The sequence below is a fragment of the Xenopus tropicalis genome, chromosome 4 (genome assembly GCF_000004195.4).
Source record: "Xenopus tropicalis strain Nigerian chromosome 4, UCB_Xtro_10.0, whole genome shotgun sequence".
Lineage (NCBI taxonomy): Eukaryota > Metazoa > Chordata > Amphibia > Anura > Pipidae > Xenopus > Xenopus tropicalis.
The window spans coordinates 98,834,499-98,854,201 of NC_030680.2; the positions used below are offsets into that span (position 1 = coordinate 98,834,499).

A 19,703-nucleotide genomic window follows, 5' to 3' on the forward strand; every position below is an offset into this window, starting at 1 on the left:
TGCAGCATATACATAAGGTCATTATACACAGGGGGTTAAAAATATTTGAGACAAATGTACTCACTGTCATGCCGTGACAAAATGCATAAAGAACAAACTTTCATCTTTATATATAAAATATACAGTATTGGTTCGTTCCGTGAGGAGGCAGCAGCAAAGCTGTCTAACCCTTCAATGATTAATAGGAGTAATGCCCATCAGTTTAAGCCACACTATTAATTAACATAAATGGAAGATAATATATGTATGGCTAAGGTTAAAACTGAAGCCAGATGGAACAACTGAGGCCAAAGTAGTGACAGAAAGTTGACAGAAGTAGTTTATCCCTGAAAGCTGCTAATTGGAGAGTTCATCCAGGATCTCAACGGGCGGCTATGCCGCGTATGTTAAATTGGGATAAAAAGGTGTCTGAGCAAATAATAATGGTTTGATAATGTCACATTGCTGATTAATAATAACTGCAGCTGAACTTGTGCATGGCAAAGTACAAATTTCCTAGCATGAGAATCTGAGAAGTAACCGCTTAACCGCAACCTTTTACAGCATGCAAAAGTATTTTACATAGCATTATTTCCCTTTCCATCCAATCCCAGTATTGTTCTCACTATATGTACCAGTAATATCTTTATTTCTTACCTTTCTTTCTTCCTTACATTTTTACCTTCTTTATAAATTTACATTACATTTTAGGATGACATTTTACAGTAGATATGTAGAATTTGGGACCACCCAACCGCATATGTGCCAACATCTGTAAATCATCTCCAACGAAATGGTGTTCCAGAGCCACTGCATCTCATGCGATTTGTTCTAAAGGAGCCACAGTATACCACATACACTATGAACGGATGTGTTAGTTTGGAATGATTGCTATAATACACATGTTTATGAAACTATTTTGCAATGGTGGCACTAGCTATTTCTACTTGGAAATCCCAAAGCTACCTTAAAGTGATACCGACACTAGAAAACTACTCTCCAAAATATTACTGTACATTAAAAGTTACCTATAGGTCATGTTTTCACTGATAGGTTTGCTTTTGTAAGCAATTGTTGCATAAAGTTCCTAAACCTGACTGTTTTACCAACCTGACTTAGTTATAACTTCTAATGCTAACGGACTCCTGCTGCACAAATATGGCAGCCCCTTCATGGAGGGACATGAGGGATCAGATAGGTAATGTAAAAGCACTGGGCAAATACTTTTATGGTGAAAAATAAACCTCTCATCCTCTCATCCAATACCCATAATCTCCCAGAGGTATCTATCTATCATAGTTAACAATTTGACTATGTGCTACATCTCTCACCTTACTTACTTCTAATCTTGCCCATTCCCACACCTTGTGTATCAACCCCTTCTCCTTATACACTGTAAGCTCTATTGGACAGGGCCTTCGTTGTCTCTTGTATCGGTTAAGGGTTGCTTTGTATGTAATTCTGTATGTATAAACTCTCTTATTGTACAGCTCTGTGGAATATGTTGGTGCTTTATAAATACATGTTGTTGTTATTATTATTAATAATAATAATAATAATAATAGCTTCCAGAAGACATGTGAAATTGACTTCAGGTCACAAACCACTGAAATAATTGTATGCTTAGGTTTCCTGCAGAAAATAGGGGGTCTTGAGGTTTTTCAGTTCAGTCAGTGGATAAGGTCACCAAGTGGTTTAGTTCAGAGTATGACAGACAACACCTACTGGTTGGCAATGGTATATCTGGTCATATAGCACTCAGTTCATGATATGCATTAGAATTAAGCCTGTTGCAGTGCCATGATCAAAGAAGTTATCAGCAAATGTAAAAAAACAAAAACCCAAAACAAACGCCAGGTATTGCAACCATACTACATAATGAACCTTATCATAAAAGTTCTTGTTTATGAATATGAGAGGTATATTGGCCATGGTGTTGCAAATATGAGCTGGCGCATGGGGTTGGCACTTTTACCTTTGAGTTAATTCACAATAAATGATATTTAATTGTCCTACAGCAGCGGATCAGACTGTTTCGGTCTGGAAGCATGATTTACAGCTAGAAACGACACCATTTATAACAGTTAATTCAGCAACTGTGCACTTCTGAGGATGATATTAAAACACAAGGTCTACTAATGCACAATACTATATGTATAAAAAATGCATTTTGGTTTTATTTAATTATACAATTAAAAAAGAGAATGCTAAAAAGCAACACAAGGGATTGCGCAGTTCATCAGACATATAAATATATCCACACTGACACAGTAAAACGGGAAATGTGCAAACAACTATTTCATCCTATGTTAGATAATAAATAATAACTCATTCTATGACCATATTTTTAGATTGCATGGTGGTAAATATTAAATACTATTGCATGAATGAATGTGACTATTTTGGATATATTGACCTGTCAAGAATTCGGGATCAGGGACTGGCTCCGATATCTCTTCATGACACTGAGTTTCCGATGGAATGGTCGCTACAAGGAGTCCATCTGGAAGCTGATGTTCTAGTCCCCGAGCAAAGTTATTTTGCCTACAGAAAATATAGAAGCAAGACGCCAGAAAACATTATTTCCCCTCTGTGAAAAGGGAAAATAAAACAACTTTACAAGCCTTAGAATCGTCCCCAAGAGGGACTGTTATGACATCAAAGCAAAGCAATATTCCTACAGTGTCTGATGAAAAAGAAATTGCTAGGCATTCACCTGAAAGTTCCTTTGAGCAGTTGATTAGGTGCCAGTTCCTTGGTGAGGTTATTGTAGCCGTAAAAGAGCTCCCCAAAAAGTGTCTGATTCATAGGCACCTCCTGGTTGTCACCACAGTGCTCTCCACCAGGGCATGGCTCTGTTATCAGGTGACATGCCAGCCCATCCACACCGAGTTTATATTCCTCTATACATCTGCAGAAGGCGAAGTAGACATGATTAAACTAACCATAAAGTCCTGACTATAGATTCTGAATTATTACTTTTTCCAAGCATTTAAATGTTAAAGAGAAGGCTGAAGGATCTAGAGATGAGCTAAGATAGCATCATTGTTAAGATGCAGGAGCTGCTACATTGCAGCCTTGCTCATCACACTCAAATCAAAATAAAAACTAGAAACCAGCAAATATTCATGTTAATATGCTAAACATAGAAATGCTCATACTCAGCAGAGAGAATTTTATTAAAGGCTCTAGACGTTATACTTATGGTACAGTCATTTAACAGATGATGGGAGGGGAATATGGATTGCCAGCCTTTTCCAATTTCCAATTTGATGCTAAGTGCAAAGTGCAGTTAGACACATGCAGGTTTTAAATGACTCCGAGTGAGTCTCTGCCCTGTACTTGCAGCCCAACAGCCTAATATACCAAAAAGCACAAAAGTTCAGTAGATGAAGCAGCATAGGTGTTTTTATATGGTGAAGGCAGTGAGGTTGTGGAATGCCCTTCCTAGTGATGTTGGGATGGCAAATTCTATAATACTGGTACGGATGGGTTCTTGAACAAGCTTAATATCCCAGGCTATTGGGATCTTAAGATCTACAGTTTGTACAGGTATAGAATCCGTTATCCGGAAACCCATTATTCAGAAAGTTTGAAATTACAGGAAGGTAATTTCCCATAGACTCTGTTTAACAAAATAATTCAAAATATTTAAACATATTTTCTTTTTCTCTGTAATAATACAACAGTAGCTTGCATTTAATCAACTAAGATATAATTAATCCTTATTGGAGGTGAAACACATCTATTGTGTTTATTTATTGTTTATATTATTTTTTTAGTAGACAAAGAGACAGATTTAATTTAGTGTGAAAAAGTTATCTCATGGTTTATCACGTGAAAATTTATGGACAAGATACAATTTCTCTTAATTCAGTTCCAGTTTTTTTCCAAAGTCTTCAACAAAGTTTTCACGTGATAAACGGTGAGATTTTTCTGAGATCGAATTGAACCATGTCCATGACGTTTGATAAACCTTTTTATCACTGAATTAAATCTGGGCCAAAGTATAGAGATCCGAATTACGGAGCAACCCCTTATACAGAAAACCCCAGCATTCTGGATAACAGGTCCCATATCTATATATACTGTATATATATCAATACCTATACTTAGTTACATATGTGAGTGTCCAAACAGTTGCCCTGTATAAAAGAACTGGCCCCTAACATGCACTTTGTTGTGTGTGAAGCAGAGGGCATATTTTGTATATTATCAAATTCTAATTCAAGCAGTGACTTTGTATAACAATAAAGTATGATATTTTATATAAATATATAGTATATCATATAGGAATGGCTAGGTAAGAAATATTATCCAAGTTTCAGAGAAAAAAACTGCACTCACAGGGCTTCACCATACAAAAGAATCTATTTGTCCAATGTTTTAGGCCCCCAGTGTGAAAATAAATCCTTTTGTGTGGTGAAACCCAGTGAGTGCAGTTTTTCCCCCTGAAACTAGGAATAACAAAATGCACGCAAAGTGGAACAGCTGTAGAATATAAAATGTCCCTAAATAAAACTTTATATACTGTAACTACGGTTTCATTCCCACTCTGTTACAAACAGCCCAGGGAAATATTTATAGCTTTGCCCCTGCACATAAAGCTGCAGTTAAGCTGCATTTTATTCTGAGTTTATAAAGAAAATGAAGTGCTAATGTGCAGTTACTAGCAAGACAAAAGGTCAGTGGTTTTAGTAATTCCTCCATTAGCAATTCCCCATTACTAGCACTGGGCTATGTACGGTTATATTTTTATGGTTTTAAAGAGAACAAATCAGTACTTTTATCACCATTCTTAGTGAATATTCTGGAATAATATTGCAGTACTTACCCACAGTACATGTAAATGTTATACAAATCTGACTCTTCCGACAGAGGAACATCTTCATGGAGACAGAGCTGTTCACAGCCTCCATTAAAGCCATCAGAACAATCTACTCCCATCTGCCGGTCATAGCAGCCTGATAGATCTTTCATTGGACTTAGTCCTGATGGACACTATTTGGGGAGGAAAATATGAGAATTAAAAGATTCCTTGTGTACCTAAGAATTTCCAGAGTTTGCTTCTGAGGCACAGGATCATACTACAAGAAAGAGAAAGTCATAAATAGATTTATGTGGCCATGCAAGAACAGTACACTTAATAATACTGTCTCACATTCACTTTAATGTCTCTCTATATGTCAACAAAGAATAGGCATCAGAGGAAAGTGGCAGCAGGTCCTGACCACTGTTAAATAAAAACAAGGCAAATGCTGCCCATGTATATGGCCCTTTATGTGCATTTGTATAACTGCATGGACTGAATGTAAATAAAGTTAGTTCCCTACTGAACTATGTGAATGTATTTCTCTGGATAAATGTAGGATTTTGTAGCTTTTGACACCATTTTTTTTTCATTTTACATGGCATAATAAATAGGCCCCATCAGTGTATACATTGTCACAGTATGGCATGCAAAATGTTTTATTTATTATATGACTGAAGACACTTTATTTATGGCATTGGTTTATTGTTTTCAGTGTGTGCATCTAAGTAAAGTGAGATAATGTGGCATAAGATTAGCAGATTCATTATGGTTGCAGCTCATTTGATACATTAATGGCATGGGTGTGGTTAGTTCACTGCATGTGCTATGATCTAAATTGAATAAAGTTGGCTATACACTGAAAGATCTGCTTGTTTGGTGGTGGGCGATATTTGACCAACTAATGGACCAAATTGACAGGATGTAGGCCGTTGGGGCGAGGACTGCATCAATGAGCCAATGCATTCCTTGCCCTGCCGGGATTTTTATACACAGGTCAACTATATCCATCAGCAGCTTTTATCAGCCCGTGTATGGCCACCTTTACCTTACTGTGTAAGTTTATCTAGTTTTAATTATAACTTTATTGTAAAATTTTATTGTAAAATTATACATGTTAAGGTGGCTGCATTCTGAAACTGGGACAATGTGCAAAGTGCCAAAAATTGGCACATTTTTTAAACATTAAGCCAGTGCATTTCCTTCTTGTGAACTCTATAGGGATTACTTATGAACCTAAGTGCATGCATTTGACAAAAGTAGGATACAACTAAACTGGAAATTACAAGGATGGCATCATTTTCACCATTTGGAAGAAAAATAACATCTGTGTGTGATTCTGAAAGCCTGCTGTGCCTATAGACACAGACCAGTGAAAACCCTGGAATTATCGCCATCCTGAATGTAACTGTATCTCCAGGGTTCATGTGCATCTATAGGTGCACTTGCATGTGATTCAGAACAGAAGGCGGGACAGATAAATCTGTGCCGAATTCAACTAAAGGGGAGCGCAAGGGGTGTCTTTAAATGCAAGGTATGGCAGATACCAAAAGAAAACTACCTGTTTGAATACATAATGCCTACAGAGAACTTTTGTGTACGAGGAATAACCACCAGGGACATTGTCCTTGGGTTTAGATAGGGCCTTCAGTTCCATTGAAAGCCAATCTTAAGGCTACAGCATATAATTACATTCTTGACAATTTTGTGCATCCTTGTTTTAGGCAACTATCTAAGAAAAGTTCTTTACTGTTTCAGCACAATAACACCCCACGCACAACATTAGATCTGTACAGAATGGGTTTGCTGAGATGTGAATGGAATAACTTAAATGACCTACACAGAGCTCTGACTACAACCTAACTGAACACTTATGGAATTAATTGGCTTGATCCCCAACATAAATGTCCGACCTCACAAATGTTTTTGTGACTGAATGGAAAGGAAATCCCACCACCACAATTCCAAAAGCTAGTGAAGAAGAACAGAGACAAAGGGAGGACCAATTTTATATTAATACCCTTGTTTTGGAAATGAGATCTAAGATAGCAATGCCCTCAGATTAATTTGATCATATGGTGTTTCTATGCATTGCATAATTCTCATAGCCATTTAAATATCATGCATTGCTTGGGTTAAATGCAGCCATATACAATATGTCTGCGGACACCTTACTGTTATCATATTTATTTATAAAAACAATAGTAGCTAGAGAGGCTGTTTTAGAAACATAATTAAGTTTTACATTCTGCCTAAGGGCAATCCTTAGAATGAGCATATCTATGTCTTAATGAGGATGTAATCAAATACTTGGGTAGGTGGTCGTTTGATCATTTTCAGTGTTATGCAAGGCCTTATGAAAATCATTAATGTATTTGCTTTTGCTCACTTTAGGAACTGTTAAGTTAATTAGCCCCATGGGGGCTTAAATCTGTGAATAACAATATACTGACTAGACAGAAACCAAGTTCTACATTGAAAATAGGTAATTAGTTAAAATCAGAGTCTTTGTGAATTTGTGAGTGTTAGGTTCTATTTACTGGATAGTGTTTTCCACATCTGAGCTAGTTCTATGCAGAGTGGCAAGGGGCTCTCTATTTAGGGGTATAACAATGGATGATAAAATGTGCCTTGATCATACTGCTCCTTTATAATGAGAATAAAGTAGGTGAGGATAAACTAGGTCAGAGCTTCTGAGAAAGTGGCTAAGGACCACGAAACGCGTCCAGTTGAGCAGGGTATGTTGTGGGGTTGAGCTCATTATGTTTCTTTGATGCTTTTACTATAATAATAAAGTGAGTATTGTGAGAGGTGACGCCCATCAGGGGGTGGTGCATGTGTAGCACGCCAGAGTGGTGACTGCTCCTGTGTATATTTTTCTTGCTGAAGATTTACTCTTTTAAATATATATCCCCAATATATAAATGTTATTGTTTTGGCCTCTACTATTAGCTCCAGTCATCCACTGCTCTAAACTAAGGCATTTTAAAATTGTTGACTTGTTTCCTTTGAGCCTCATAATAACCTAGAATGAGCTTTTTGCCACTGCACCTCTATGAAAATCACTTTGTGGTTGAACAATAAGAAAACATAATAGCTTTTAAATTAATCCCATGTATAAACAAAGCCTACCTATTGCCAGCTACAAAATGCTGAAAGCAAAAGGACTCATAGTACAGATTCCTCTTGCACCTGAATTCTAGCTGTAAGAGTCCTGACTGTGCTGATGGGCAGACACATCTCAATCAAATATGCAATCTGCCGAGCAATAGGAGGTGCAGTATTAAGGGAAACGGTATAAAAATCTAGGTTCTCTTTTCAGAACAGTATAATTTGCCTAATAGCAAGCTGCATCACTAAGATCTTTATAACAGCCATTAAAAGTAAAATAACATCTGTTGTCCTCATCAACACTGCGGGGTAGTAGAGGACAATAGATCTGATGCCTTCTTGAGAGACAGGAACATGGAATAGCTGAACGCTGTACCTTAGCAGTCTGGGTAATTTGTTGCTCAGTGTGTCCTGTTCCTCTAACCTTGCTTTTTGTCATGCCAAATTGCTGTGTAAGTTGAACAGAATAAGTTATTGGATGAAAAACAAATACATATTTAACTTGAAATGCTGTTTTTGAGCTTTATTACCAAATATTCATATGAGACCTCCTAAATATGCTGCCAGACATTATAGCTGATATATAGAGAATATGATATAATAGTGTATTTTTTTTCTTTTCACATTTGTGATTTTTCTTCTTTTTTTATGTATGCACCTAACTCTTTTCTCCGCCATTCTTTGAAAAATTACACACTGGGCTCTTTTTTTAGTTAAATCTATTTGCACGGTGCCCTAGCCCTTATTTTCTATGGAAAATCTGCTCTTTTCTTGGCATCATTCTTACATTTCTCATTCTCACCTACTTCCCCTCCCATCCTGCTTTCTCTTTCACAATAACTTTCTGCTTGTGATTCGATTTCTCTTGTTAGCGGGTCTGGTCTCCTCTGAGGGGAACAAAACACCACTGACACGTTCCCTTGCCTATTCATCTGTCTTTGACAGAGCAGGTGCATTGAGGTGTCAGATACTAAATAAGGGGACGTGTGATCACAAGCCCCCCCTCCCTAAACCTTCAGTGTCAACACAGCTACGTGCTACATCTTAACTCATGCTGGTCCACAAATGCCCTCATTTTGCAAAGAACACAATTCTTTACAGCTGTCCAATTCAGTGTAAGCTATTAGTCTGCCACTTTCCAAACTTTTATGTGCAATATGCATGCTGTCATCAATTCTTAAAATACTCTATTAAAAAAAAATACTTTCTAAAAATGCAAAAAAAAATGAATACAAATAGAAAGTTTACTTTTTATATCGCTGATCAGGGGTGGGTTAATGCATAAGCTTACCTAGGCTATAGCCTAGGGGTCCAGTGTGGTCAAGGGCCCATCTAGCTTTTTTAAAAAATGATTATTTCTCTTTGGCATCTTTGAATATTTGTTTTTATGTGCGCTGGGTACAGGGTTAGAATGGGCCACTGGTGGGCCACTGGCCCATGCCTGTCCAGCTCGCTCCTTCCATTCCCCTCTGTCTGGAACTGCATGCTCCTGAACTTCAACCCCCTTTGTGGAGGGGGGAGTGGTACACATCACAGGGGGTAGGGGGTAGCAGGAGCTTACAACTAGGGTTGGGGGCCCCAGGCGGCAGCTCCGTTCCAGTTGCGTGCACCGGGGAGAAAAAGCCAGGCACTTTGCAGTTCCAGCCACTTTCTTTGTGCACAGAGCACTGGGGATAAGGGGTCCTAGCACAAACAGTGACAGCGATTAAGTGGCTTTGTGTTAAAAAGTGGTCTTGTTGGGGTTGGGGGAGCTGTATCGTCAGTGGAGGTTGGCTCTGGATGGCTTTGGGCACCTGTATCTATCGGGCCAGTGGTGCTATCTACCTTTCTTTGCTTTCTCAAGCAAAATGCAACATGTCTGTAAAACCCTCAGTTAAGACACTGTAGGGCAATTAAGGCAAACTGAAGTAAAAATTTGAGCATGCATTGATGCTATTCACCGAGGTGCCTGTGCCTATATATGCTACTAGAAATTTGTGGTGAGCATAGAGTTACCATGCAACCAGTATTTGACTGGCCTAGCCAGTAAATCACCAGCTGGAGCCAAGGCTGGAATTACACATTTATGTAATTGCTGGTAAATTTGTAATACCCTACAAATCCCTCCCTTCCTTGACACTCTCCAGTAACAGATATTCCCTTATAAGGCCTTATAAGGGTTGCCAAACGTGGAAACTCTAGGTGAGCACTATTGCACCCCTTAAGCCTGTTATGATGAAACTCTGCTAGCATGACCTGGTGGTAATTGCAGGGTTCCCTTAATGGGTTGTACCCATGGAAGCAAGATTCGTCTGCCAGATTATGCTGCTACTTTGGGTCAAGTTAGTTGCGCCCATTTATGCAACCTATCAGGATGGCACTGACTTCATGTATGTATGTATGGGGGAGGGGAGGGAAAAGTGGGACTTGGGGGTAAGTGTGTGTGGCAAACTCACCAAAAATCATTGTTAAAAACAACAGAAATGAATATGCAAGGTGACTACTAATAAAAATGCATGTGCCTTTTGTATGGGTCCATCATAGAATTTTGCAAAAAGAAGTGAAAAGAGTACCACAATGTCTCTCAAACCCCCATGATTTAGTGGACATCTATATAACGAAAGATGATACCATGTAACCAGATTTTAAAAAAAACTTTGTTTTGTAAAATAACAGACCTGATATTGCCACTAAAAGCTTTTCTGTGAGAATTGCCACAAATGATCAGTCTCTATAATCCACAGCAAAACCCTTATCCAAGTAATCTTACTCGAACAAGCAATTTCCATATGGTGCGGCAGAAAATCTTTGACAGGGTACAACTTTGTGTTTATTTGTAACTGTGCCCTTTTGTGCAAATGCAGACATAAGCTTTTACTTTTCTTTTAACAACTGTAATAATAATCCTCATAACTCTTGATGTTAAGCCAACATTGACAATCACCTGATAAGTCTTTCCCTAGACTCATGTTCTATGGCAAAATGTGCTCACTCATATCTCTTGGGCCTCGTGAACAAGTTGGCTAAGAATTTGCAGAGAAAATGTGACTGGTAAGAGCAGGCGTAGGGCAGCATTTATCAGCGAGTGCAGTGCACAAGGGTGTGATCCTATCTCATTGTCAGAATTCACCTTACGTTGTTCATAGTCACATTTACTGACTTTTATTTTTTATCTGCGTATAAAAGTGAAAAAAGCAACAAAGAACTGTATATTTAATGAAACTAAAGAAAATAAAACACTCTAAATCAGTGATAGTAATATATTTGTGCATGGTAGAGATGACCCATGTAGCCTGTACATGACACCTATCAGGACCAAAACTAGGGGTAGACAGAAAGGGCACATGCCTAGGGCACAACTTAGAGGGGGCACTAGGTACTTACCTTAACTACTTGCCTGCCCCTAGTTTGGTTTACCTACCTGCCTACTCCTAGTCAGGTGGTTTGATGCACATACATTTGTTGGAGGGGCAGATGGTATCATAAAAACCATAAAGCACCTCCAAAACATGCGAGAAGGCATATGCTCTTTAACTTCAAAGATGTATTTTCTTTCCAGCACATCAGGCATACTTACATACAGTCATGTTCTTGTTTCAGGCCACAGTTAACTCCAATACTCAATAGGGTTCCTCCCATGGAATAGCTTTCTTTCTGTCAGGTTAACACACTTTTCCCACTCCCCCAGCCTTGAGATCACGAACCCCACCTGTTCCCAGCAATCCAATACTCTCCAATAATACCCTTTGCTCTCCTAAAACAGGACTTTTCCCCTGGTGGACTCTGGCCTGAAGTATCAAAATCCAGGATATTCCTATACTGTCACTTGTTTCCCTCAATGATAAAATATCCTTCCGGAAGACTACTTCCACTACTCTAATAGTTGGAGCAACAAGTGTCCCATGCTATCTTTTTGTTTTATGTCATGCAACTAGTCCCTGCTTATATTTACACCTATCCTGCGATAGCTAAATCCATTACCTCTAGCAGGGCAGGGTCCTCCACCCCTTCCGCAGGCTGCTGTGATCTCTGCCTCACCTTTTTCAAACCAATCACAATCAACATCAATTATTTAGTGTACCTCCCTTACACATTGCGCATCGCAACTCTCTAGTTTCCCAGGTTGTGCACCATTATACTGAAGGTTTCAAAAACTATTTCATTATTTCTGGAGCTATGATTAATTTGTTGCTTTTTTTACAGAGTTTTTTTTTGTTTTGCCTGCACTGTCCATTTATCTCATCCACCATTCCACTGAAAGTCAGAAAAGCTGATTTCTGTTTATTCTTAATCAGATTATACATTTCTATTAAAGTAATATATTAGATTGTTTGTGTTGCCTGCTACATGACCTAGTTAGTTGGACCCTCTGACTAAGATGTATGCAAGCTATTAGGGAAGAACACCCTAGACAGTGCTATATATTTGTACACAATTTGTAAATAAGAAAATAGATATTCAACCTGTACCTTGCCAGCACTTATTCAGCCTCAGTTCCCACTCTCCCAACACAACTAAAACTCTTATTCATTATGACAGGTTAGTGCACTTTAGTAAATGACGGCCTTTACATGCACCATAAAATAACAGCCTTGCTTTTTACAGTTACAAATTACACTCACCACACAACCACTGGAATCCAGCTTGCGATCCGAGACACAACGGAAGTTCTTAGTGCAACCTCCATTATCCTTGGAGCAATCCCGGACAGGTCCAAAAGAATCTAGAAGGATTTCAAGGTTATCAAACGAAGAAGAAGTCATGAGCTCCTCTCTGGAGGCAAAAAAGAAATAGAAAGGAAAGGAGGGAGAGGTTGGGCTTGATAGATGCAAAAAGTGAGATTGTTAAAGCAGCACAATTAATGAAAAAGAAGATTGGGGGAAGGAAAATATCAATAAGATTAGGTAAAAATACAGTGTAATGAAGTGAAAAAGAAGGAAAGGTACATTTAAAATAAGAAAACGGAGAATTAAGCTATTTCTAAATGGGAGGGAAGCACTGAAGATTATGGAGCTATTTAAATGTCAAGAGGCATTTTTAAAGCACAGTCTTGTAAAACTGTTTTCAACTGACACACTTATTATGGGTACAGGCACATGTGTGGGGCACTAAGGGGTGCATTAAATATAGAGCTGCAGGCACAACTCTGTGCACCTTGCCACCCACCAGATAATCATAATATTATATAGCATTTACTCAGAACCATAATTAGAATCACATTCCCCAATCTAAACACACCCCAGTGTATTAAAAGTATTAGAATAGTATGAAGGTATGTACGAATTAATAAATGTGGGCCACCAGAGATATTGCAGGTGGAACCTAAGCTCAGTGGACCCTCTGCCCCAAAAAGTAATTTACTATTTTCTTTCTGCACAAAAACCTAAAGCAATGATCAAACACAGTAGGAAATTCCAATCCAGTCCTCCTGTTGCCCAGTCACAATCTGCAATTATGATGAGAGAGCTATATATATAGGGGAGGGATAATGTGATGTGGTGGACTATACATAGAATGAAGAGTAAAAGTAAATACACGGGAGACAATATAGAAATAAAGAAGCAATGCATAGTGGAATTAAGTAAAAGGGATGTAAAAGATAAAATGAGTAAAGTCAAAAGTAAAAGAACACAGAGAGAAGATGTGTGAGAGGTTAAAGTGATCGCCAAATTGGAAAGGAGACTAAATCTGAAAGGGAGAGAATATAAAAGACTGGTTCACAAAGAGAAAATAGATGATTGAACACTTTAAGTGTGTTAAACTTAAAGAAAAGACATAAATATGAATCAATCCAACCAAAATCCTCTGCTAAGAGAATTACAGAAAAGACAGAGCATGGTGAGTCACTATACAACTGAGACACGATACCAAAAAGGGGGTAAAGAGAAAGAGAAGGGTTCAGGTTTCCTTTTATTTAAAACCTAAGAAACACAACACCAATAAATATCAAGATACTGTAGGTTTCTGTCTGATTTCCTGAACAAATAAGCCAGATCAAATCAATGATCATCAGTAGTGATGAGCAAATTTTTTCGTCAGGCATGGATTCGCATTTCGCCATTGGCGAATTGTTTCGTGAAACTTCAGTGAAAATTTGCCATTGAAAAATTTGTCACAGAGAATTTTTTTTGTTGCGTGTCAAAATGGGCACGGTCGTGTCAAAAAGGGCGTGGCTGCGTCAAAAATAGGTGCGGTCACGTAAAAAATGCGGGTGACAAAAAAATCGCATAACAAATGCGTTTCACTAATTTTTCGTTGTTTCACGAATTTTCTTGCCGTTGCCAAGACAAACAGTGGTGGTAAATGTAATATTTTCTAATTGGATCAGTGTTGTTAGTGGAGTACTGCATGGGTCTGTCCTTGGCCCCTTGCTTTTTAACTTGTTTATTAATGACTGGCCATTGTAAGTACTGTTTCTATTCTTGCTGATACAAAATTGTGCAAAACTATTCAATGCACAATGCTGCCACTTGCAAAGTCATTTGGCTAAATTAGAGAAGTGAGCAGCAAACTGGCAAATGAGATTCAATGTTGATAAGTGCAAGGCTATGCAATCTAATAAAAATAACATAAATTTGAGTTATACTGTTAGTGGCATATTATTTGTAGTGTGTTAGCCAACATCACCGTTGATGTTGCCTATAGCAACAATCAGATCTTTGTTTTTGTTTTCTAACTTGTACGTGACCATTAAATTCTAATTGCTGATTGGTTGTTATGGGCAATATCACAGGTGATGTTGGCTTACACACTGTAATACACATGCCCCTTAATAGTAGTGTGTTAGGGGCCTTCTTAATTGAGAAAGAGCTTGGAATTTTTTAAATAACAAGTTGTTTAGCTCTAGGCAGTGTCACTCAGTGAATACTAAAGTAAATGAAGTACTTTGCTGCTTAAAAAAGGGCATTAAGTCTAAGGGTGAAAGCATAAGTTTGGTTCTTTATAGGTCCCTGGTAAGGCCTCACTGAGTATGCAGTGTAATTTTGGGCTCCAGTTCCTTAAGAAGGATATTAAAGTGATACTGACACGAAAAAATGACTTTTCAAATTATGAATCTACATAAAAAGTTACCTATAGGTCATGTTGATCTTTTTTTCACTGTTAGGGCTGGTTTTGTATGTAATTGTTGCTTGAAGTTCCTAAACCTGACTGTTTTGCCAACCTGACTGTCCCTTCTCAGCCTGTCAGTTATAGCTTCTAATGCTAATGGGCTTCTGCTGCACAAATATGGCTGCCCCCTTATAGAAGAACATGGGGGATCAGATAAGGAATGGAAAAGCATCAGGAAATACATTTTTGGCAAAATTATAAAGCTCATGCAAAGACAACGTTATGATAGATGTAAAAAAGGTTTCATTTCTGGTGTCAGTATCTCTTTAATGAGCTGAAGAAGACACAGAGATGTGCCACTAAACTGATCATATATAAATATAATAAATGCCTCAATTAAACTATAAAGAAAAACTGTCAAAAATGGGGTTGATTTCTCTGGAGAAGAGGTGTTTGAAAAGGGAAATAATAGATCTGTATAATAATCTGACAATTTCAAGCCACCTTTAAATAGACAAGGGGCCATTTCACATGCAAAACGCTCATCGCGACTTAAATAACGCAAACATCATCGCGTCTAAATTAACGCAAGTATCCTTTTAGTGAATCGTGCATTAAGTTGCAAAAAATAAGAAGCGATAACATTTTTAACGCATGCTATAAATAGCGCTCGTTTTAACGCACTTTAGTGACTCTACCCCAATGTTTCCTGACGTAACTGTAACTGCGCAAATAAAAAATATTTTATACAATATTCATTCAAGGGTTTTTCCTCTTTTTTTTGCTTTATACCACTCTATTGAGCTAAAATGCAAATGAAAACAAGATTGCGAAAACATAAGCAGGAACAGATTGACATGTCCTTTACACATGGGCATAACTGAAATCTACAAAGTCTCTAAGGCTGCAGAAGGATTAATGATGCTTAAAAAACAGAAGGGAATTGAAATATTCCCCAAAGGATATACAATTACTTGTGCACAAGTACTGTATTTTGGGTTTGAGGGGAAGACTAGGAGGTGTAGGGATGCGTGGGTGGTATTCTGTTACTTTGTAGAGCATGATGAAGGGCTCTCATGTAATAGAATATCATCAGTGTTTTGGGAATAGTCATTGTTAGAATATTAAGATGCTCCAAAGGCAAAACACAGATTGGCAGATGCTATAGATATTGAATGATGCTTTCGTTGTACGTGGGCAGAGTTACACTACACAAGATTGATAGATCCCTTCTAACACCGCCTGTGCTTCTATTTTATATGACTGGAGGCAATATTTCTTCCTGTTTTCTCATTAAGTGCAATACCAATCATAATGGGACGAAGCAAAAAAGACCAAATACCACCCATTATCCCCCCATACCTTAACAGTTAATAACAAATATATAAATCATATTTTGGAGGACAAATCATATTTTAGAGGACAAATGATTAGACCAGGCTGATTTGGCCCAACACCTGTATGATCAAGTTTGGCAATTATTTTTAGTAATGAGCAAATCTGTCCCATTGCACTTTGGCAAAAAATCCACGAAATGGGAAAAATGACATGCATCAAAAAAGAATTTTCAATTTTTTTCAGCTGCGAATTGCCAATAGCGAAACATAGAAATTAACCGCAAATCCATTGCAAAAAATTTCACTCATCACTGATAATTTCATTATTTTTAGACCACACCAAATGAGCAGATCTCCCTGTCTGGTTCCACCTCATTTGTTTACGAAAAAGTTCAAAGTCTGTAATGATTTCATCAAATTTCAATGAAATGCTACAGAGTAGGTAGGTCCTATTTGGGACTCATCAAGGTTTTTTGATCAGTAAGACAAATGGTTTCACACAAACAGAGGAAAGTTTTGCTGTTACATTATTGGAAAAAAAACTTGGCTTCCTACCAGGACTGCAGATGGGGAGAGTTACTGGAATCTTAAAGCTTATCTTAATCTATCTAGAGAAGGGTGATCATTAGTGATGAGCAAATCTGTCCAATTTCACTTCACCCAAAAATTCACGAAACTGCTGAAAATTTTGCAAACCATGAAACACAGCTGCCTACCACATGACTTTTTTTGACACAATGACAACTTTTTTTTTTTTTTAAGCAAGCGCAACTTTTTTTGTGGTGAAAAAAATTGATCATCACTAGTGATCATGACCAGCAGTTCTGTGCAACATAGAGAACAGAATTACATTAGCTTTTTTGCTACTAATAGCAGCTTTTGGGCCAACATCTAGCTGATGATGGTTTTAGAATATGTTGAACTTTTTCTTTTATAATTTTTGTATGCATTCTTTAATCTCACCTGACTTCCACAGCATCCTCCATAACAGTCATGTCTGTCTTGCACTTGGCAGATGGATTAATGGCAAGTTCTGCAGGGGGTATGACAAAACTCTTGCTGAGAGGAAGCCACATGCCTTCCCCCAATGTATAAGTAAATCTGTATAGCAGAAAAAGCACAGTATTAACCAACAAAGTTAGTATTGTCTGCTAACTGTAAAAGATACATTGCAGGCTTTATGGATTCTAGTCCTTTCGTTATACAAAATGAGCTCTAATCCTCCAGTGCGTCTGTTTATACAGAATGATATATCAGTTGCTTTTTTTTTTACACTTTCCTATGAATACAAGTATTGGGAAATGCTTTAATACTTCATTTTTATGAACATTATGCCATATACTACTGCTGGAAATTATTCTAGCACTGTTTAAAGTACCTACAATGATAATTGGGTGTCAGTAGGGAATTGCTGATAAGTAATTGTTGTACTGTGTTCCACCTAGTTTTACTTTCTTAGGGGAAAACATGGAATCTAGGAACTACTTCAGTCATTTATTGTCATTTGCTTTTTTTATGATAAACATGTAAATTGCAATACATTTTTTACTACATCAAGCTTGAAAAGAGCAACATCAGCTCAAAATTCTCAGGGTTAAAAGTTAAGTGCAATAAGGTACACATTGTTAAAAAAAAGGCCATGGTGGGTTTTCCTTCTGCATTGCTTCACTCATTCCCGTTATATGCACATGGCCTATTCTTACGTACTGTATTGTTGGTAGTGTATATTGGCAGCATATAGGCTCTTCTTTAGAAACTAGAATTCTGTGCAACATGAAGAATAGGATTACACTAGGTTTTGCCACTAGAGGCAGCTATAATGTCATATGTAGCTTCAGATGGTTCAAGGTTGCCCTACCTATTCACACTTAAATAAGTTAACAAAAACCAAGCAATCGATTAAGCTTTTGTTTGCTTATATATTGCAGAATCACCTTACTGTAATTAATTTCTGATTTAATAACAATGTGAGTTAGGGCCACTTTATTGTGTTAGCCTCTGGGCAAAAGTTTTCTGGACTTCCACTTGTCTGTAATGATCTGTCATAGGGACACATACCACTATATACACACTTTCAAAATCTTGTATTCTTAAGATGTGCAAGGAGCTTGCAACTCTTTCTGATGTTTTCTTTTTTTCCAGATATAATAGCTTTTATAGTAGTGATGAACGAAACTGCTCCATTTGATGTGCCAAAAATCACAAAACTTGCGAAATGTTAAAATTTTGGTAATATTTTGCTAATTTTTCTGTGGCTTTGAGAATTTCGGCTCAGTTTTGCTCATTGCTACTAGCAAGCTGTTATGACAAATTATGACAAAACAATAAAAGAAAACATCAAATTAATTGATTAATGAACACTGTTTTGCCAGCACCAAATGCTTTGAAGTCAATGAGCATTTTTTTCTTGAGTTTTCTTTTTCACCCCAAATGCATTGCAATTAATGAGGGTTTTTTTTACTCACATCTTTTCTCACATTAAATGCATTTGAGTCAGCTTCTCAATTCTTTCTTATAACAAGAGTATTGAGGTCAATGGGCATTCATGTTTTTTTTGCAGATTTGCCAAAATTTTCTCCACTCACATAAATACAAATTTCTCTTTAAAGCCCATATACCAGGCAAAAAAAGTATAGGCCTACTTGCAAGTCCTTTTCACTTTTACATGTTTTGCCATGGCTTTTTTCTTTTAGATGAAATAGTCAAGGTTGGAGAAAAGTGGGTCCCCCGATCATATTTGCTCATGATTTATACAAAAATTGATATAGGTAGATTAATGATAGATGTGAGATGCTGAGAATGGGTGCAATCAGAAAGCACAGCTTTCAAAACTGATACAGAAGTGGCTCAAAGTGCATAATGCTATATCCAGCAGTCTGTACTAATATCAGTTGTTACCTGAAGATTTTGTCCGAAGGCTGCTCTCCCAGTACTAGATCAAATCCTCTTTGGAACATGGTATATGGCCAGGGGCTGTATTTTAGGAAATTAACAAGAAAGAAATTCTAGGTTAAACAATTAGAAACCAGTAAACTACACTGGGATATACTATAGAAACATTATAGTAATTTAAGATATAAAACCGAGGTATTGAGATTTTATTAGGGCAATTTAATGAAAGTATTTCAGTTGTGATTCAAATTGTAACAGCGGAAATATCAGTTAACTCCATGTAATCAGCAAGATAATGACCCAGTTCTTGTATTTTTAAAACAGCATTATATTTTATATCCACTATATTTACTTTATAGTCAATTGTAACACAGAATCAAACTATTATCTCCCGGGTAACATGAAGCTTGTATGTTCTTTACAACTGTAAGAAAACATACATATGGGATATAGGGCCAGATTCAATTTGATAAGAAAAGTTCATCTCTTAATTCAGTTCCACATTTCCCCTAAAGCTAGATGCAATTCAATGTGAAAAACTGATC

The 19,703-nt window shown here is 37.4% G+C and overlaps 1 protein-coding gene across 2 annotated transcripts in view; it reads right to left on the reverse strand.

Annotated features, from left to right (window-relative positions):
- Window positions 1–19,703, reverse strand: part of astn1 (astrotactin 1) — a 180,802-nt gene that overhangs the window by 36,193 nt on the left and 124,906 nt on the right. For both annotated transcript variants that reach the window (XM_012961336.3, NM_001079054.1), the window contains 6 exon segments: window positions 19,165–19,239; window positions 17,230–17,367; window positions 12,502–12,652; window positions 4,814–4,980; window positions 2,696–2,890; window positions 2,396–2,523 (listed from right to left, as the gene is read on the reverse strand). In XM_012961336.3, the coding sequence (XP_012816790.1) occupies window positions 2,396–2,523; window positions 2,696–2,890; window positions 4,814–4,980; window positions 12,502–12,652; window positions 17,230–17,367; window positions 19,165–19,239 (854 nt within the window).